Genomic DNA, 21,816 nt, shown 5'->3' with positions numbered 1-21,816 from the left:
AAACTCTACCATGAGCGATTCATTTCTTTGAATCATAAGCAGGCTTATGAAAATGACATTACCCCTGAGAGAAGACACAATCACTTTGTGTCTTCCCTTTGGGGGAGATGATGCAAAACAGGCAATAACCAAGGTCTCTGGTGGCTCAGTGGTAAAGAATTCGACTGCCATTGCGTGAGATGTGGGTTTGATCCCTGATCTGGGAAGATCCCCTGGAGAAGGAAATGGCAACCCACTCCAGTATCCTTGCTTGGGAAATTCCATGGACAGAGGAGCCTGGCGGGCTCCAGTCCATGGGGTCACACAGTCAGACATGACTTAGCAACTGAACAACAACAAACCAAGCTCTATGGTAAGTGGGCTTATAAAACCCAAAGTTGTCAGAATGAGATGATGCTTTTCCCAAACATGCCAAACCAAAACTTCACTCTTATTAGAGGTTAGTCCTATTTAGTCCCGTATTACATAGTATGTGTGTGGATTTTTCTGTTCCTTCCTGTGATAAGACTGTAAAGAATCCTAGATTTGGAATCAGAAGATATGAATTCAAATCCCACTTCTGCCTGCTATCTTTTAGCCCCATGATCCTGAGTAAATCATTTGATGCCGTCCTTGGGCATTAGTTCCCTTGTCTATAAAATGGGGATGATATTACCTATATTACAGGTCATTCAAATTTACAAGGTAATAGGAAGCATAATAAGTCCAAAGCTAACTGGATCCAAATTTGATGAGAAGGATTATTAACATGGCAATTTATAGCAGTGGTTCTCAAATGTGAGTGAGCTTGCATCAGAATCCCCTGGAGGGCTTGTTAAAACACCAGTTGCTCTGCCCCACTGCCAGAGTTTGAGCCAGCAGGTCCAAGGTGAATGTCCTGAGAATACATTTCTGACAAATTTCCAGGAGATGTTGGTACTGTTGGTCTTGAGATGGTACTGAGAATCACTGGTTAGAAGAAAGCCTGAGCATGAGGGAGCATGTTGAGAAACTTCAATCACATCACAAGAACAGTATTAATAAATATCAGAGCTGCATACTGCAAATCCTGCCAAGTTCTAGCTCTCCTGAGTATCATCTGATCATCAACAGAGGATGGCGAAAGGGCAACGCAGACTCTTGTCCCTAGAATGTCCTTTCCCAGGTGGGGCTTAGCGGAAGGAAGGAATGAGGGCAACTTACCCTTGACCCCTTGAGCTCTGGCCCTAGATATGCCTGGATGAACTTAACAGGAGAACCACAACCAGGGTGACGCTCTGAGTTGGCCAAGCAGTATAAAAAGCCTGTGGCAGGGCTCGGCCTGGCCACTGTTACCCAGACAGTGTCTCAGGCAGGAGTGGAGGGTTGACACACCTTCCCCCTTGCCCTTACTCCATGCATTTGGGGATGAGAGAGTGGGGACAAGCCCCTAAATGGTCCTAAGCAGGGCTCCGTGGAGGGCCTTTTTCTCTGGAAACAGACATCCACATCTGGCTAGAAAGCCACGTAATCACCATGGCCCTATGCCAGCCAACGCCCTCTAAGAGCAACCAGCTCTCATCTTAAGAAGTTTTCATTTAGTTGAGTTCAGAAAGGTCTTGTTTTTACAATCAGCCTAGTGGGTTTTGTTAGGTATCAAGCAAGAAGAAGATAAGAAGTCGTGATGTGTTAAAGTAACTTACAGAGATGAAGGTACTCTTTGAAAGAGGCCTTTCCTGGTTATCTGTTTAGCAGGAGGAACAAGGAGTTGGTTCCGAGTCATGAAACTATACTTCCCTGAGTGGAGAAAGGTGAGTACACTGTGCTGTCACCCTTAACCCAGGGAGGTTAAGGTTCTGGTTCCAGAAGCTTGATGCTGGGGAGCTATGTGGCATGTGAGGGTTTCAAGAACCCACCCCAAGGAGAAGGCAGCCTGCAGCGAGAGAATGAGCTCAAGGTCAGGCTGCCAAGTGGACACTGGACTCCCGCTTCCCTAGGACAGGCCTGCCTACCTTCTAGCCTTTGAGACCTCTGGGGGCTTCTGTGGTGTCAGAGAGGAGGCATCCACACTGAGTCTGGGGCTCACCTGCACAGATGTGAGGTATTACCAAGAGCGACAGCAAGGCCAACAACCCTAGGAACCTGGAGCCAGGGCAGGGCTGGTGGGGAGGCGAGGAGTCAACAGGCCTTTTCTGAGCTCCTAACATCAGACTGGAGAGGCAGGAGTTGGTGGGGAACACACTTTCTAGCAAGCTAGAGAAGCAAAATGGAGTGACCCATCTTCCTGTAGAGGCTTCTCCCTGGTTGACAGAGATGGGCCCTGACAGAAAGGACTGAGATAATCCTGGCATTGTGGAGCGTCTCCACAGCCACGTGCCAAGCAGGGAGCAGCCCTCCTCAAAGATCTCCAGCGAACCATGGAGGCAAATGCAAAGGCTTTCCTTTGGAAAGGCTCCCGCAGCAGAGAGCTATCCATCCCCTCCAAAGATCCCTAACGACAATGCCAGTCGGACCTCAGCCCCAGCAGAGCAGTGATGAACAGGTTGCATGGGCAGAGTCCCTGATCTCCACTGAGGTCTCCTGGGGCTCTAAGGGCAGGAGCAGGTGGGGCAGGGAGCCCACTGCTTCCTCGGGTTGCTCTGCACCCATGGGAGGCCCAGCTCTCAGTCTTGCCCTGCTGTGTCTGGGGAAAAGGGCATGCAAGCTTGGTGTGTATTTGCCGGCCATAGGCAGGCAGCCTGCCCCACTACCCACCAGTATCACGTAAGGGGTGAAAGGCAGCAGACAAAGCAAATAGGAAATCAGCCCAAGCACAACAAGCAAGTCAGCTGCATCAGGACTAATCAGCTGGCATGACATTCCATCTGCAAGAGACTGGAGTCCGACATAAAATGATTGACTTAATATGCCTCTGGCACTGTTGTTCAATATAAAAGAGTGCAGGATGCCTCAGAGGTGGACCTGTGTGGCACTGTCAGGGGTGGTGCAGGCTAAGGAAGTGTCTCCTGTGTCTTTGAGGCACCCTTTCCTGGAAGTGGCAGTGACAAGCATTCCCTGCAATCAGCAATCCTGCAGGGGGTCAGGAGTGGAAGTGCAGGGAGGAAGACCAGCTGTGAGTCAAGGACGGGAGGATGGGAATAAAGGGGCGAGTCCAGCGACTCACGGCAAATGCCCAAGCTGGGAAAGGAGAGGTCTGTCCTGGTCGCTGAAACAGCCCAGCTCACTGTGGCTTTTCTCTGGGTCTCCACGCCCTGTGCCATCATCTTTTCTGGGCAGCTCTCTCTTGACCGTGCTTCAGCCAAGGCCAGCTGGAGTCAGTGAAGGGAGCAGTTACTCTGTGCTAGTGCTTTGCTGGTGCTTTTACAAAAGTCACCTTCTTTAAGTCCTGTGACCACCTCTCTGTTCTGGGCTGAGAAGAATGAGTTCTTAGAGGGGCTGTGGGATTTGGCCTTGGCTGCCGGCTGCCTAAGTGGGAGAGCTGGGATTTGCACCAGGAGCTCGCAAAGGCACATAGGGATCCGGCTGAGACAGCAACAGTGAACTGTGACTAAGACCTTGCTTCAGGCCTCCATCCGCTAAGAGGAGCAAAGAAGTTGCCACTGATGCCTGTCCGCTGTGGGCAAAGACGGTTCTAACTGTGTGTATGTGTGCGTGATTGCGGTGTGTGTTTTTTTTTTAAGTTAAAAAAAAGACCAAAGGGTAAAGACAATGATAATTCAGAGATTTAAAAGAAATACTGAATTTATACCAACATCTCTGTATCTTATGGGCTTCCCTGGTGGCTCAGATGGTAAAGAATCTGCCTGCAATGCAGGAGACCTGGGTTTGATCCCTGAGTCAGGAAGATCTCCTGGAGAAGGGAATGGCTACCCATTCCAGTGTTTCTGCCTGGAGAATCCCATGGATAGAGGAGCCTAGTGGGCTACAGTCCATGGGGTCGCTAGGAGTCAGACACAACTGAGCAACTAACACTTCCACTTTTCACTCTATCTTACAGTGCTGGCAATTAACAAACCTCTATATTGTTCATACTAAATGATGAGTCACTATACCTTATGAATAAAAAATGAGCATCACCTGATATAAAGCTATGATTATACTCTTAAAATATACTTGTTAAGAAAATCTATACCCCAAATATGCTTTCTAAATATACTTTCAAAGTTTAGTAATAAAGGACTCTGTCAGGTAATTACATTCCATTTCTTTTTTAAAACATAACTAGAGAGAAAGGATGATTAAAGCAAGAACCTGCATTAAAATATAAATAGAATAGCATGTTTGTATTGGAAGGTAGGCTATTTGATTTTCCAGCAGTGACTACAAGATCACGTTACTCTCTACACTCACAGCCCTTCTTCCAGCCTCATGTCTGCCCCAGAAGCATGGATGCCTCGAGTAACCCCCAGGTGGATGTCACTCAGTCCCCACCCATAATCCCCTGAGTCTTATCATCAGAGAAGACATCTGAAAGAGGATGTCTTAGTGTCCAGCAAGTCCACCCTCTTCACTTCAGAGACAAAGAAATTAAGGCCCAGAGAGGCCAACCAGCTTATCTGAGGTCACACAGCAATAAACTGCTAAGTTGAATGCATCTGTCTCTTTGCTCCTGTTCGGCCCTCACCTCCTCCTCCCGGAGCTTCTGCTTCCTCTTCTCCTCCACAGCCGCCCTCTTCTGCTCCTCTCGCTGCCGCTGCTCTTCCAGCTTCTTCCACCGCTCCTCAATTTGCTTTTCATACTGGAGCTTGGCTCTCTTCTGTTTCTCCAGGATTTGCTGCTCCCGGGCAGCTGGGGGAAGGAAGGCAGAAAAAAGGTGTCATTACCGGAGTACCCCAGGCCATTTGGCTTAATATCAACAATGCAGAAGTGAGACTGAACCCCAAAAAGGAGCCCAGAGGGATTGTAGGCTGCAGTAACTGAGAGGAAGGGTTCTGGCACCTCCACCACTAGCTGGGTGACCCCAGGCCTATTAGCCACGTCCTCTGTCTGCCTCAGCTTCCTCTTCTGTGAGGTGGGGATGTGCAACATCACAGTGTTGGGGAGACTGAATGAGACAATGCAGAGAAAGCAGACAGTCACCGCCCCTACACGTGGGAGCTCTATCTGTCATCACCATCAAGTCAGACTTGTCCCAGTGGCTAGGCCACGTGGGGGATTGAGAAATGAGAGCTATCAGGGTATCGTCATTCAGGATACATTAGCTGTACATACACTGCATACCAGATGCTGAACTGAGTGAAAGTAAACAGAAGAGGATGAACAGGACTGTCTTCCTTCTTGAGACATTTACTAAGGGGCCTTAACTCCACCTGGCCAAGCAGGCAAGGGTTCCCTGGAGGATGCAATGTCTGAGGTGACCATGAGGTGGCAGTCATTGAGACGGATTCACAAGCTTCTCTTCCGTCTCAGTGCCCTAGGGAAGCCACTCTCTACCTACCTGAGGCACCCTGTGGGGAACACCCCTGATGCTTCTGTCCACAGCCTGCAAGGTAGGACAGCCTTTCCCAATAGGAGAGCCTTTCCCAATTGGTTCCCTGTCCTAACATAGAAATGGCCTTCTGTGTCGATTTCCTCTGTTCCTCCAAGGATGGCCCTTCAGCTGCCCTGGGCAGAGGTTGCCTGAAGAGGGCGGTGGTGTGCAGAGAATGTCTCTCATTCTTCAGCACCCTATCCACAGCTGTAGTGTAGTGCCAGTAACAGAGCTTCAACACGTGCTCAGTGAGTAAATCAACCGCCCTGAGAATTATGTAATATCTGTGAACAGATCAGTGGTAATGATGGTTTGCTCCCAGTTTTCCACGTTGACCTAGCAACTGTCCCAGTTCTTTTCTCATTTAGTCACAAATTTCTAACAGTCCTGAGAAAAGACACCATCATATCTCTACTCCCTTAGACCTAAACAGCCAAAGTGCACAACTTACCAAGACATTTTTCTCTTTCTTCTCGTCTTTCTTTAGCTAGTCGTTGTCTCTCATCAGATTTTAAAAATCCTTCCATGCCTACAAGAGAGAAAACACGATTAAAGACTTCACTCTCCCCATCTGCTGAGTGTCAGGGGGCGCTGGGGCCGCACCCTGAGTCTGGTCACACGCACACATCAGCATCAACATCACTTCACCCACAGAGTGAAGTGATCCATCACTCCCTACCACAGGGGAGGATGGCCCAGACTTAAGAGTTGAGGAGTGGTAGCTGTGGTTGTCACGCTCACCCGCCAAGCTGGGCTGAAGTGGCCCCAGGCCAGCCCTGGAGAACTAACCTTCCTCCTACTTCTCTGGCTCCGGGCCTGGCCCCAGAGGAGTCAGAAAGCTCAATTAGGGACAGGCCTGGCAACATGCAGAAAAGCCTACCAGGCTTCCCCTGGTCCAGCTCACAGGGGAAGGCAGATGCACAAAAGAAAACACAATTATTACACAAATTACTATTATTATTAGGGCTTCCCTGGTGGCTCAGATGGTAAAGCATCTGCCTGCAATGCGGGAGAGCCGGGTTCGATCCCTGAGTTGGGAAGATCCCTGGAGAAGGAAATGGCAACCCACTCCAATATTCTTGCCTGGAAAATTCCATGGATTGAGGAGCCTGGTGGGCTAAAAGTCCACAGGGTCGCAAAGAGTCGGACACGACTGAGCAACTTTGCTTTTTCACTTTTATTATTATTAGTGAACATTCGACTTTCTGGAAGAAGACAACTGCTGAGGGGCATGTATGAGTGAGCTGGAAAAAAGTAACACTCAAGTTTGATTTTGGTTCTACTGTTTGCTCCCATGTCAATCTTAGCATTTTATAATCACAAAGAAGGAATATGATGCACTCCTGTTTACTTGTTATTTCATTTTGTTTTATTTATCAGTATAAGAAATAAAATGGAACAAATGGCAATTCCCCCCTAAAATGTCCGGGAAACATCCCAGGAGCTCCCACATCTCCACTCATCTTCTACAGGACCCTAAAGGGCTTTCTGAAGCAAAGATGAAATGATCTTCGTGGTTGCTTTAGGATTAAAAATAATTTACTGCACTTGCTCACAGCTGATCATTCATGAGTATTACTTACATAATGGTCAAGGACCACATTCTGGAGAAACTGGCTTTAGTGCTGCTATAACCGGACTGATGTGCCTAGCACCTGGGTCTCCTCTGTGGTAATCACAGCTGACTTCACAGTATGCGCCTTTCAGGGGTGTGCCTTCCACTGCCCAGGAGAGAGGCCCGGAGGCTTGGACCGCAGAGCAGCAGCAGGAATGCGGATAAGGATGGATGTGATAAGCTCTGGGTTGTCACAATTCCCCACAAGCATCTAATTTTGCTCCTGGATTATGCAGCAGGGATATTAAAGCTCAAGAGAGAAGTCTTGGAAAATCAACCCAAGTGACACTTCCCATTAAAAAAAAAAAAAAAGCTGAAGTATAGTTAACTTCCAGTGTTGTGAGTCACTTTCAGGTGTACAGCAAAGTGGTTCAGTTATACACTTACATACACACATGTATATTGCTTCACATTCTTTTCTACTATAGGTTATTACAAGATACTGAGTATAGTTCCTTGTGCTATACAGTAGGTCCTTGCTGATTATCTATTTTACATATAGTAGTGCATGTATGTTAATCACAAACTCCTATTTTCTCTCTATCCCCTTTTCCTCTTTTAGAAATGATAAGTTTGTTTTCTACGTCTGGAGTTTATTTCTGTTTTGTAAATAGAGTTTATTTCTGTTTTTGTCAACTCTTAATCATTACGATTAATGATTAATGGCATCACCAACTTGATGGACATGAGTTTGAGCAAGTTCCGGGAGTTGGTAAAAGACAGGGAAGCCTGGCGTGCTGCAGTCCATGGGGTCGTAAAGAGTCAGACACAACTGAGCAACTGAACTGAACTACAATGGTACCAACGGCACGAACAGGATCAAGAATTTAAACGCCCAACTTCTCAGCTCATCAGTGTTGCTCTCCCAGTCTGACCCCTTTCCCTTACACCCCCTGAACTTGTATGAACCCCACCCACCTTCAAGAGCCCACAGTTTCCCAGATCCGTGAAGCTCTGTGCCCTCACATTGGTCGCAGAACCCTAATTTCATTCTGCTTAGCTGCAGGGTACTGCCTCCCTGCAGGGAGTGAAGGCCTACTGAGCCAAGGGCGGGTCTGCATCTCTAGGTCCACCCGCTTAGGCCACACCCTACCCCACAAGCCTCAAGGTGCATACACAACACTCAAAGACAGGAATGTGGTCAGTGGTAGGGTAGCGGGGAGAGAAAACCAGATTTCTCCATGATGATTCTCTAAACATTTTCAAGCTCTAGTCTCTACCTTAAGCATTTGATTAATAAGGATTTGTTCTGTATGAAAAGCTACAAAGAGAAGCCAACAACCCCTGGACAGATGCTGGCAACAGCACCCATATCTACTTCACAGCTCAGGCATGACCTGTCACCCTCCAGATCTAAGATACAGACTGAGAACCACTGAAAGTGTTCTTTGAACAGAAGAAAAAGAGAAAAACTGAGGAAAAAGGGCCAAGCACATTTGAAATTGGCCATGATACCTTAAGGCTTTACCAACAGAAGGATGGCTGTTGCAGAGATATGCATGATTTTAGGCTGCCCCCTTGTGGGCACTTGTAAGAGTCACACTCTCAAATCATTTTTCAAAAAATCTTCATTATCAGGCTCATAGTCATGACCTGCTTTGTCATAACAGGAGGCTACAATGTATGAACCAAGTCCACTGCTTGAATTTACTTGGCCCAATCACCCCATGATGACAGAGGCACTATTATGACTCTCATCTTACAGGTACAAAAACGGTACACAGAGGTTAACTTGTTCAAGGTTACGCCATCAGAAAGTGGAGATGCAGATTCCAAACCTAAGAACCTGACTCCAGGACTCACTCTTAATCACTGCTTTCTCACATGGCAAAAGAGGAAACATAATAGCTCGATCTCAGCACCAATGAATAAATGCTTCGTGGCTTTCTGAGACTATTATACACAAGGAACAAGTTCCATCTTTGTGCCAAGAATGCACATGCAAATTCGGAGAGAAGTGCAAGACCAACTCATTAGAGAAGTACCGATTAAGCACTACTGTGAGCTGGGCACTGGCCAGCTGTGAACAGATGTGCTAACTATTTGCTTCCTCTTCAAACTGATGGTTTGGAAATGACTGGATGCTGCGTGGGGAAAGGGGGTAGCCAGATGACCCCTGGGGCAGCCGTGCCATGCAATTTTGCTTGGGCCCCTCTGAGGGAGATGAAATGACTCAGTCCAAGGTGGGTAACCTAGAATCTCTATACACTCTCACAAGGCAGCGACAAGCCATTCTTCTCTGTTTAAGATAATCAAGATTAAATGCAATTAACAATTCTGTTCCTCCATCACACTGGGCCTGTTTCAGGCACTCACTAGCCACAACAGTGAACCAGGAACCTCAAGGCTCACTCTTGTGATTCACATGTAACTGCCCTGGGACACACACAAATGAAGAATTCAGAGTCCAATCAAGGTTGAGTTTTGCTGGGTGAGTAAGACTGTGGTAAGGCATCATTTTTCTACATAGCATCTGCCTCTCCTGATTAAAAGAACTGTCAAGCAATCATTTCTAGAACATCCATTTGAGGAGAAGCCAAATAATTATATCTCCATTTCCACCTTGTGATCCCTGATGAACCTCTGGGGACCTCTGCCAAGAGGTTCCACCCGAAGGATGAAGGGGTACCGCACAAAGCAGACAGCCCCTATGTGTTCAGGGGCGTGGACCTGACCAGTTAGCATCACTGCAGCAACACAGCCTGAGAAGTCGAGGTAGACTATGATTCACAGGCTCAGGGCAAGTGACCTTAATACATGAACGCTAACACCACCAGGAGACTTCCACTAAAGACATGGGTATGGGTGTGTGTGCGTTGTGTGTTCAGTTGCTTAGTCGTATCCAACTCCTTGTGAACTCATGGACTGACGTCCGCCAGGCTCCTCTGTTCCTGGGCTTTCCCAGGCAAGAATACTGGAGTGGGTTGCCACTCCCTTCTCCAGGGGATCTTCCCAATCCAGGGACTGAACCTGAGTCTCCTGCATTGGCAGTGATGACTTGAGCCAGGGTTAGCAACCCTAGCTTTGAGAGCTACTATTGCACTGAGAGTTCAGTTCAGATGCTCAGTCGTGTCTGACTCTTTGTGATCCCATGGACTGCAGCATGCCAGGCTTCCCTGTCCATCACTAACTCCCGGAGCTTGCTCAAACTCATGTCCATTGAGTCGGTGATGTCATCCAACCATCTTATCTTCTGTTGTCCCCTTCTCTTCCCACCTTCAATCTTTCCCAGCATCAGGGTCTTTTCCAATGAGTCAGTTCTTCACATCAGGTGGCTAAAGTATTGGAGTTTCAGCTTCAGCATCAGTCCTTCCAATGAATATTCAGGACTGATTTCCTTCAGGATGGACTGGTTGGATCTCCCTGCAGTCCAAGGGACTCTCAAGAGTCTTCTCCAACACCACAGTTTAAAAGCATCAAATTTTCAGAGCTCAGCTTTCTTTATGGTCCAACTCTCACATCCACACATGACTATTGGAAAAACCATAGCTCTGACTAGATGGACCTTTGTTAGCAAAGTAATGTCTCTGCTTTTTAATATGCTGCCTAGGTTGGTTACAGCTTTTCTTCCAAGGAGCAAGTGTCTTAATTTCATGGCTGCAGTCACCATCTGCAGTGATTTTGGAGCCCAGGAAAATAAAGTCTGTCACTGATTCCATTGTTTCCCCATCTATTTGGAAGTGATGGGGACACCCCATGAAGTGGTGGGACTGGATGCCATGATCTTTGTTTTTTGAATGGTGAGAAGGCTTTGGTGTAGTCAATAAAGCAGAAGTAGATGTTTTTCTGGAACTCTCTTATTTTTTCTATGATCCAGCAGATGTGCTGGCAATTTGATCTCTGGTTCCTCTGCCTTTTCTAAAACCAGCTTCAACATCTGGAAGTTCACGATTCATGTACTGTTGAAGCCTGGCTTGGAGAATTTTGAGCATTACTTTACTAGCGTGTGAGATGAGTGCAATTGTGTGGTAGTTTGAGCATTCTTTGGCATTGCCTTTCTTAGAGATTGGAATGAAAACTGACCTTTTCCAGTCTTGTGGCCACTGCTGAGTTTTCCAAATTTGAAATAGCTCAACTGGAATTCCATCACCTCCACTAGCTTTGTTTGTAGTGATGCTTCTTAAGGCCCACTTGACTTCGCACCCCCGGATGTCTGGCTCTAGGTGAGTGCTCACACCATCGTGGTTATCTGGGACATTAAGATCATTTTTGTACAGTTCTCCTGTGTATTCTTGCCACCTCTTCTTAATATCTTCTGCTTCTGTTAGGTCCATGCCATTTCTGTCCTTTATTGAGCCCATCTTTGCATGAAATGTTCCCTTGGTGTCTCTGATTTTCCTGAAGAGAGCTCTGGTCTTTCCCATCCTCCTGCTTTCCTCTATTTCTTTGCACTGGTCGCTGAGGGAGGCTTTCGTATCTCTCCCTGCTGTTCAGCGTTAGTGCCACAGGGGAAACTGCACAACGGGTCCACGGGGTCCCCCTGTAGCACTGCTTACAACTGCATGAATCTGCAATACCCTCAAAGTAGGAGCTTTTCAAAATGCACTTTAGTCACTCAGTTGTGTCTGACTCTTTGCGACCCCATGGACTGTAGCCCACTTGCTGAAGTGTAAAACCCTGGGAGGGACCCAAAGACAAAGAGGGAGCAGGTGACACCTTCCTAGAAGGACAAGGGGCAGCCCTGCCAGAGTCACCTCTGCCTCATGCTTGATGCAGTAATGCTTCCTGGGGTGAGGACGCTCAGGAGGTGGTGTGTACCCCTGAAACTGAGGCGTTTTCCTGGGTAATTCACCCCTAGAGGAAATAAGAATCAAACAGGGATCCTGAGCAGACAAACAACTATTTTCTGTGAACAGAAGAGCATAAAATTTCATACTTTGCTGACCTGCTCTTGCTTAGAGTAACTTCCCATTATCCTTGGGCTGTGGCAAGACTTTTTAAAAAACTAATTTAAAAATGTATTTTATTAGCCTCAGGCACTCGCTCTCTAGAATATCAATGAGCTGATATTAGTCAATTATTCATGTTATGTAATAACCATTATCGAAATGCAAAGTTTTTAAGTGAAGCCAGCTGTGTTCGACTTTTAAAAACTGACTGCATTAAATGAATTTTAAAGTAACCTTCCTAATCACAGCTCACGTCTGTGCAATTACAATGCCCAGACAAAAGGAAGGGACTCAGGAATGAAGAGCTCATCAAATAGGAAGCCATGTCTGCCAGCCCCTCCTGTGGGGGGCCCACCCCTCTATGGACTGGCAGGCAGGGATGCACCAACAACTCGGTGATGATCTGTCTCAGGTCATGGAGACCACTGGTCCTCACCTGTGGCCACAGGCCATCACCTGGGGAGCTCTAACAATTATGGTGCCTGTGCCTCCCTCCCAGAGACTGGCCTTGTCGGCTCAGGTGTGGCCAGGGTGCTGGTGCTCTAAGAGCTCCCAGGTGATGCTTCTGTTCAGAAGGACTGACACTGCTCCTAGCCTGCTGCTCTTCCCACTGCAGCGCGGGTTAGAACCACTTGGAGGGTTTGTGAACCCAGAGTGCTGGACGGCACTCCCAGAGTTTCATGGAGTGGGCCTAGGGCCCGCTAGAGAAGGGTGTCCAAGACCCACACCTTAAGAGCTGCTGTTCTACTAGACTAGGCTGATTCTACAGGGCAAGGCCCTGCCTCCAGCTCCTCTCTGGATGTCCAGAGCCCAGCTAAGTGTGGGGCTCAAAGAGTGGGTCCCCAGTCATGTCTGCAGAAGGAACAACTGGCTGTCCGCCTGCACCCTCCTGCACAGAGTCTGCCATGGCTGTTACTGCCCCTACGCTACTCTCTGCACCTGCGCATCTGCCCCTTGCCCTCTAAGCCCCAAGACCTTGCACATGGTACTCAAATAGTTACTAAATGAGGGGCCATGAATATTATGTCCCTTTGATGGAAACCTCCCCATTTGTAGAGCATTAAACCAAGTATCAGAAGTGTCTATAAAAATGAGGAACATTTTAAAATATCTTTGTAGCCATTATTTTGCTGGATCTGTTCAGGAAATTCAAAGGTCAAGAAAGGAAGGTAGCTTCCCCCACAATTGCTAACAGTTTCCAGGTGATCAGGTCTCCTTTGAGAACCACTGATCTACTCCATTCCTTACCAGCTATAACCTTCTGAACTGGCTTAGATTCTCTTTTCACTGCAGTGAAAAAGTCTGTATTACACTGTTGCCACCGAATTTGTTACTTCCAATGTGACTCTTTCAAGGATGATGTCATAATTTATATTAATACTTCAAAAAGAGGCAGGCCTGGAACTAGCATTTACGTTCAATAGCTATTGACTACTATAGGATGGAGGTGTACATATCCAAGTATCAAAACACATTTAAAAAAATGTATAGAGATACCAAAAAGTCCTTAAAAAGTGGGGAAATAGAGAATATAAGAAATAAGAATATATACAAATTTACACTGCTATTATGTTTTTATAAAATATGCTAAATTTCTAGCAGTTTCCTTTAAAACAATTGAATTAAAATTTCCCCCAAAATGTCAATGTTGTAAGAGTATTACTAAATGACTTAAATGCTTCCTAAATGATTTTTTTAAATCACAACTGCACAACTAAGAGAAGGGCCAGTTTTTTTGCTTTTCAAAGTGTAGAACTGGTTCAAGTCCAAACAATCACAAAGAGTATAGCACTTTGACATAAAGGTCAGACAATAATGGATCTCAGATCGCATCATTCTTGCCCTGGAACCAGGAATCTGGTACATAATTGTCACCAACCCACACCAATCTCCTAGGCTTACTGGAAGAAGGAAGGCACAACAGCCAAGTCCTACAGCAACTGCCCTAGGTTTCCTCCTCTGTAAGATGGAGAAACAGTAGTGCGTCTCTTACAGTGAGGATGTAATGAAAGCTCACAAGCGCTGATTAACCATGCCCAGGACACAGCGGGAGCACAGCGAATTCGGCTAGTCTGCGCTGCCCACGCCAGCCTGCCTGTGCCTGGTTACAGCTCTCCCTCTTCTGCTAACGAGGGCTCCTGCCCCCAGGACTGACCATACTACCGTGCCTAACACAGCTGATGAGACAGAGTGTGCACTACGCTGCCAGTCTAAAACCACAGTGAGTGTTTCTGTCCTAGAAAAATCATACTGGGAACATGTTTACATGCCTTTGACTTCTCAGTCACCAACCATTACTTGTGCCTACACATGCTGGCATTCCCCTTCTGGTAACTCCGCGGAAATTAGATCTTATCTCTAATAGGACAAGTAACTTCCTACTAAAACAAGAATACACCGATGACATTTCACAAACAATAATTGTGAAGGCGGTATGTGATGACGCTGTTCTTCACCATCTCAACAGTAGATTGCCTAGTTATACTCACACACATGTAAGCAGCCAGCCTAGGAACTCCTGCCACAGCAACTCAGGCTCCCATAACCACAGGAAAACACACCACACCAAGTTATAAAATTCAACTGCACCCAGTTTGACCAACTGTACACAGGTTCACAGGCTAGCCCGGCTTCTTCTAAAGGTGCCATTTATTAAGCACCTATCTCCTGCCTGGCATCATGCACTCCAAGATGGAGAAAGTGAGACTTTCCCCAGGGGTTAAGACTTCTGTCCAAAGTCACAGCTGCTAAGTGGCAGAGCCTGGATTTGAGGCCAATCTGGCTGACTCCCAAGCTGATGGGCATCAACTCAATAGTGAGAGGGAAGGCCACCTGAAGGGAAGAGCCCTGACCTAGGGATCTAGGTGTCCAGAAACTGAGTAGCTGTTCCTACCAGGATTCACAAAAGAGGTGGTAAGGCTACTACTATACAGTCCAGAACAAGTCCCTGATTCCCTTGATCTTTAAACCCTTCTTTCAAATCTACAGTGTCTGCAGCTTGCCCCCACGGCCTCCTTGTCAGCCTGGGCCCCTGACTGTTGGAGGACTACTGTGCTAATTGAGGGGGAAAGGGGACTGGGGCAAGAAAATGTACGCACTGGTTAAAATTTACCTGATGGCACACTTGAAACGTGTGCACTTTAGTGTAAGATACCTATTTCTAACACTACAACAACTGCAACAACACACAGAAAAGACAAAATTCAGTGCTAGCCGACCTGCCGTATATCAGTAGTGCTCAAGGCTGCAAAGAGCAGGCCTGGATCTCCCAGGCAACTGCATCCTCAATGCGGCTCCGTGAAGCGGTGAGGGAGCTCCCAGGGCAGCATGGGAGACAGGAGCTGAGCCTCAGCAGGGCTGATGTGGACCTGAAGACACCAGCAAAGGCCCAGGGACTGGCTCAAGCTGCAGGGCTCTTAAAGAGCACGTGGTGATTCGGGAGAGAAGGGGTCTACACAGCCAGTTCCGGACTCTGCCTTGACCCCTTCTCTTCCAGGGTCCCTTTACCTGCCTTTCTCACGCCTTTTACTGTCTCCACCCTATACCAGATCTCAGCTACTCATTGTCCAAAAGGCCTGGCTCTTCTACAGCCATCAGAGGAGCTATCGCCATTTGTATCACTTCCGCATTCATATGGAGCTCAGTCCTGGGGGCTTCTTCCAGGTTCCATCTACGTGGCCCTTCCAATAGTGCCCCAGTCAAGGGACCCTGAGTAATCCCTTCACCTCTCAGAGCTTCGGGCTCCTCTTCTGTATAAATCAGGATCATTACTACCTACTTCCCAAGGTTACAGTGTGCGTTGGGGGGTGGGGGTGCTGTGAAAATGCTTGGCAGCAGGAGGAGCCACAGTTGGCTCCCTTCCCCTGATGATATATGAGAACACAGACCAAACAAGTCGTGGCAGTCATGCACTGGGTCCAAGCCCCAGACCATGGAATCTGAAGCTCTGCACACTTCCGTCTCCCCATGAACCCCACAAAATTGCCCCAAGAGACCTGCCGCAACTTTCCACAAACTTTCCAGTTTACGTTCTAAGATTTCCTCTCCTCTGCTGAGCCGACAATTCATTTGAAAGGTGAGGTGAACAAAGTCAAAGGTAGCTAAAAGAAGACAATGAGCAGCTAGAAAAATTCAACTCGATTAATGATCTACTGAGCACTGCAGTGCAGAAACTTCCCTCCTACGCTGGCTCCTCATCTGGGAGGCACCTGGACTCCTGTGTTTCTACAATAAATTTAATACATGTTTGTATCATTTCAAAAGGACCCACTGTTTGCAATATGACTTGCTAGCTAAATGAAACCTGCATAATTTCCCCTCTACGCTTCTGAGTTCTTGGCTGAGACCCCCTGTAATACAGATGGAACTTTTTTTAAGATTTATTTATTTTTGGTTGTGCTGGGTCTTTGTGCACGCTCTTCTCATTGCGGTGGGTTTTCTTGTGGAACACAGGCTCTAGGGTGTGCAGGCTTCAGCAGTTGCGGCTCAAAGGCTCTCTAGAGTTCAGTATTTGTGGTACACAGGCTTAGTTGCCCCTTGGCATGTGGGATCTTTCAGAACCCGGGATCAAACTCACGTCCCCTGCATTGGCAAGCTGATTCTTAAACACTAGGCCACCAGGCATGCCCTAGGCAGAAGTTTATTAAATATATATGTCATGTACATATGGGAGATTCTCAGGAAACCAATCACACTCTCCAGGATGGCCCAAACCACTACCTCAAATACCACCTGCAGCTAAAGACCAAAGACAGATGTGAGTGAGAGGTGGAATTCATGGAAGGTGAGAGGGGGAAATGCTTGGTAAACACAGGCTGCCCTGCAACGCAGATACGTCTCCCAGGTTTAAAATTCATCCGTATCCATGGTAAAAGCCATCTTCCTAATATAGGCTCCCTCTTCCTAATGTAAATTTCCTTTATAAATACAGATTTCCCTTACAAAAGGACCACTTTCAGAGCTTCTCAGGCGTCTGTAGTTTCTCAAAATAATCCTATGCCAAAGAGGCGTACTTCATATTTTGTGTAGTGTATTCTACCCCCTTTGCCAGCCAAGCTCAAGGCTCGCCAAGGCAGCTGGGTGGCTCTGCACTGACGCCCATCCTCCCAACCTTCCCTACCTCCAGGCTCCCCTGCTCTGTGTGCCTCTCACTGTCACACAGCTAGCTACAGCTACAGGCCTGTGGATTCCACCTGTCCTTTCCAGGGTGATGAGCAAGAAAGAGGGAAGTAGGAGCTGGTGCTCCATAAGAGCGAACATGGACAGCAGAGCACGCCTAGACGCTTCTGTCACAGATGGGGCAAGCGGGGCCAGGGGACCGAGGTTGCCCTCGGGGTCCTTTAGAGATGGAGAAGCTCTGACACAGGGGGCTTTGGTGTGAGCATCCAAGGCCGGCCTGTCCCAATCAAGGGGTAAGGCTCAATGTGAAGACAGACTGACCTTTGAAAAGCCCTCCTGTTCCCCAGCAAGGATGGAGAAGAAGCTGGAAGCCAGTGAGCGCTCTGGAGCCAGTTGAGCACAGGTTCTACTCTCACAGATATCTTGGAGCATCAGGGGAGAGGGTAACAGAGGGGGAGAGGAGGGAAGGAGGGAAAGGGAGGGGGCAGGAGAAAGAGACACACACACACATTCACACACACGCACACTGCTCAGAACACTGCCTGCTGTGCTCAATAAAGGTCAGGCGTCGCCGTTTCTGAGCCTAGCCCAGGGCTGTCCTTCAGTGGTTGGGCAGAGATGGGTTCTAGGGTTGCACACCACAGGGGACATGGTTGTTTAGTGTGGACTCAGAAAGGCCTTGGACATCTGCAAAGAGTGCCAGACACAGGCGGAAAAAATAACTCTTCTTATTTGCTTTTTTCAGCAGTGAAGTACAAGACACTGAAAAATGTCTCTTTGAAGATGTGGACAGAATCCAGCAGGTAAAAGCTGGTAACGAGAAATAAACTACAGAATTCTCATTATTAGTACTGCCATTTGATTTTTTGTGTATGTTTCATGTATGTGTATGTTTTGTGTATGTTTCATGATGATGACCATAAAAGGTGTGCAAAGGATCCCAAAGTGGCACTGAAGACCCTGCTGGCTTGTCTTCATGGCATCATGACCAGGTCCCCATTGGATCCCGGATTCCTATGGTGGGAAGAGCTGTGCCCTTGATGAGTGAGGAACCAGAAACTCCCTCATTCTCTCCTTCTTTGTTTCCTGCCTCCCACAGCGACACGCGTTGGGTGATGTCAGTCTGCCCACCCTCCCTGTTAACAGCGTTGGCAAGAGCCTTCAGGGCCCTTCCCTAAGGACAGCCCCTTGTTCCCAGGCTGCCTGCTTCCCTACAGTCACCTCAGTAGGCTTCAGACCTGCACCTTGACCACTGCTGAGCAACTCAAGCATCCAAGGTGAACTCTCCTGCTGTAGACCCATCTATTCCCAGTCTCAGCCCTGGGCGGCTGAGCCCCACCTCGGAGACAGCCCTTGTTACACCAGTGCATCGAGGGGCCAGTGACAGGCCAGCAGGACTGAACTGGAGGCCTCAGTGCGGTGCTTGGGCATGTGGCTCCAAAAAGATGTGTTTTAAAACAAAATGCAAAGGGTAAATAAAGAGGTTAGAAAAACAATCACTCTTTGCATTGCAAACAATGTGAAAACATCAAGAAATTGGAAAGCTGTAATAATTTCCTTTTCTCCCAGAAAAGCATGCCCAGCAGGATTGCTCGGCCCTGCCCCAAAGCACAGGCCCTGCATCTGGCATCCTTAAACAAGGACGGTCTTCAAGGGCACTTCAAGGCCTCGAGGCAGAAACAGCTTCCTGACTCAAATAGGCTGTTTTTAAATTGAGAGGACAGAGCAAAATGTGTGCCCCACTCCATATCACTCAGGGCAGTCTGGCATGCCTTTCTAGGCAGGCTTGCAGAGATCTTCAGCTTGCTAATTAAATTTACCCCTATTCATGGCTGCAGTCACCATCTGCAGTGATTTTGGAGCCCAGAAAAATAAAGTCTGACACTGTTTCCACTGTTTCCCCATCTATTTGCCATGAAGTGATGAGACTGGATGCCATGATCCTTGTTTTTTGAATGTTGAGCTTTAAGCCAGCTTTCTCACTCTCCTCTTTCACCTTCATCAAGAGGCTCTTTAGTTCCTCTTCACCTTCTGCCATAAGGGTGGTGTCATCTGCCTGTCTGAGGTTATTGATATTTCTCCCAGCAATCTTGATTCCATCTTGTGCTTCATCCAGCCTGGCATTGCACATGATGTACTCTGCATATAAGTTAAATAAGCAGGATGACAGTATACAGCCTTGACATATTTCTTTCCCAATTTGGAACCAGTCTGTTGTTCCATGTCCGGTTCTAACTGTTGCTTCTTGACCTGCATACAGGTTTCTTGACCTGCATACAGATTTCTTGTCATATAGATACAATAAAAAAAAAAAGGAAAGAAATGTTCTCCTTGTGATGGTAGCTCATAGGATTTACTGTCCTAACAACTTTCCTGTATATTATATAGCAGTGCTAGTTATAGCCATTGTGTTGCATATTACATTCCTAGCATGTATTTATCTTATTGTTGGAAGTTTGTACTTTTGACCATCTTCCTTCAATTCCCTCCCAGGTTGGCTTTCTTTTGTCTCGCTGGGCTGCAGGGTTCTTGAAAACTAGGCCATTCAGAACCACAGGCCCAGAAGCTGCTCTGGGTTGGACCAGCCTTGCAGTGTGAGCAAGTTCTGGACTGAAATCAAGTGTACAGTTTCTAGATGTGTAAATTCAGTCACTTCTTCTCTAGCAGAAATTGTATTTAATAGTCACTAATGGTAGATCTTCAAATACTGTTGACCCTTGAACAAGGCAGGGTTAGGGGTGCCCACCCTCCCCACAGTTGACAATCCGAGTATAACTTAGAGTCGACCCTCTATATACATATATTAAAAAGCAGAGACATTACTTCACCAACAAAGGTCCATCTGGTCAGAGCTATGGTTTTTCCAGTAGTCATATATGGATGTGAGAGTTGGACTATGAAGAAAGCTGAGCACAAAGAATTGATGCTTTTGAACTGTGGTGTTGGAGAAGACTCTGGAGAGTTCCTTGGACTGCAAGGAGATCCAACAGTCCATCCTAAAGGAGAATAGTTCAGTTCAGTTCAGTCGCTCAGTCGTGTCCGACTCTTTGCGACCCCATGAATCGCAGCACGCCAGGCCTCCTGTCCATCACCATCTCCCGGAGTTCACTCAGACTCACGTCATCGAGTCCGTGATGCCATCCAGCCATCTCATCCTGGGTCGTCCCCTTCTCCTTCTCTCCCCAATCTCTCCCAGCATCAGAGTCTTTTCCAATGAGTCAACTCTTTGCATGAGGTGTCCAAAGTACTGGAGCTTCAGCTTTAGCATCATTCCTTCCAAGAAAATCATTCCTTCCAAAGGAGATCAGTCCTGAATATTCATTGAAGGACTGATTTTAAAGCTGAAACTCCAATACTTTGGCCACCTGATGCAAAGAACTGACTCATTAGAAAAACCCTGATGTTGGGAAAGACTGAAGGCAGGAGGAGAAGGGATGACAGAGGATGAGATGGTTGGATGGCATCACCGATTTATGGACATGAGTTTGAGCAAGCTCTGAGAGTTGGTGATGGACAGAGTAAGCTGGTGTGCTGCAGTCCATGAGGTTGCAAAGAGTTGGGACACAATTGAGCGACTGAACTAAACTGAACTATATACATGGTTCCTCCTTATAGGCGGTTCCTCTGTACATGCGATTCCACCTCCATGGATTCAACCAACTTTGGATCATGTAGTACTGTAGTATTTAATAATGAAAACAAACCGTGTATAAGTGGACCCACACAGTTCAAACTTGTGTGGCCCAGTGTCAAGTGTGTCAGTGTGTAGCATGCTAATCACTGTTACTGCTGCTGATAAAATAACTGGTTGCACTTGCATTGAGCATAGCTTTTTGCTTGCTTTGTAGCCAGATGCCCTGAGTTTGAATCCTAATTCTGCTCCCTTTATTATCTAGATGAACGTCTTTTGGTCAAAATAACAGCACAGCTTGTTGAGAGATTTAAACAAGAGAATGTGGGCAGAGCAATTAATACAATGCCTAGCAGAGAGTGAGAGCTCATAAATTACCATTTGCAGAGTTAATGTATGCCCTGGTATTAGAGGGCATACTTTATGGTGTGCTTGCTGTATACAAGGTACCAGGTTAGGTTTTGCAGGAATAAGCCAAAGCCTTGTGAATGGAATCTGAGCCCCATTGATGTTACAGTTGTGCCCAGCTGGGCAGTTAACACTGGGGAAGCAGAGACTGGGTGGCATGCACATTTTACTCATTTTTTAGACTATAAATCTTATTAACTAATTTTCATAAAACATTGTGTTGATTATAAACATCAATGCAGAAAAGATTTGGCTAAGTTAGTTTCTCTGGAGTTATAGATATTTTCATTTCTTTTGGGAAATTAAAACATTTTATCGTTTACTGTTGGCCACTGGTAGCTTTAATCAGGGCAAGCCATCTTGCTCAAAACAAATAACCTTGACAGAAAGGGTAGTCAGAGCCCTACTCAATGAATCTACTAGTTGTTTTGGTGCTGAGGAGCCAGCAGCAGTGTGTGTTTGCAGCTGGCTGTGTCTGCCTCCCATCCCTTCCTATCTGTTGCTCCTGCAATGGAGCGAGTACTAGCAGGCCCTCTCTGTGAAATTTCTGAGCCACGTGAGAGAGCGCATGGTGTACTCTTAGAACAAGCTCTGTCTGTCTTTCCTTGTATACTTTGGTTGAGAGAAATAGTATAAGCTCCTGTTGGGGAGGAATTTGGGGGTTTTGCTTATTTCTTTTTTATTTCTTAAGCTTATTTCCTGTAAGGCAGAATTTGGTGAACATTTC

The 21,816-nt window shown here is 46.9% G+C and overlaps 1 protein-coding gene across 5 annotated transcripts in view; it reads right to left on the bottom strand.

Annotated features, from left to right (window-relative positions):
- The window catches only part of MAP7D2 (MAP7 domain containing 2), an 89,335-nt gene that overhangs the window by 44,610 nt on the left and 22,909 nt on the right, over window positions 1-21,816 (bottom strand). For all 5 annotated transcript variants that reach the window (XM_018043819.1, XM_018043824.1, XM_018043821.1 and 2 more), the window contains exons 2-3: window positions 5,880-5,957; window positions 4,583-4,746 (exon numbers count right to left, since the gene is read on the bottom strand). In XM_018043819.1, coding sequence (XP_017899308.1) covers window positions 4,583-4,746; window positions 5,880-5,957 — 242 coding nt within the window. The remainder of the gene's footprint in view (window positions 1-4,582; window positions 4,747-5,879; window positions 5,958-21,816) is intronic.

Source organism: Capra hircus, assembly GCF_001704415.2.
Source record: "Capra hircus breed San Clemente chromosome X unlocalized genomic scaffold, ASM170441v1, whole genome shotgun sequence".
Classification (NCBI taxonomy): domain Eukaryota; kingdom Metazoa; phylum Chordata; class Mammalia; order Artiodactyla; family Bovidae; genus Capra; species Capra hircus.
The sequence above is the reverse complement of the archived record's forward strand: the minus strand, read 5'-3'. Positions and strand labels throughout refer to the sequence as shown.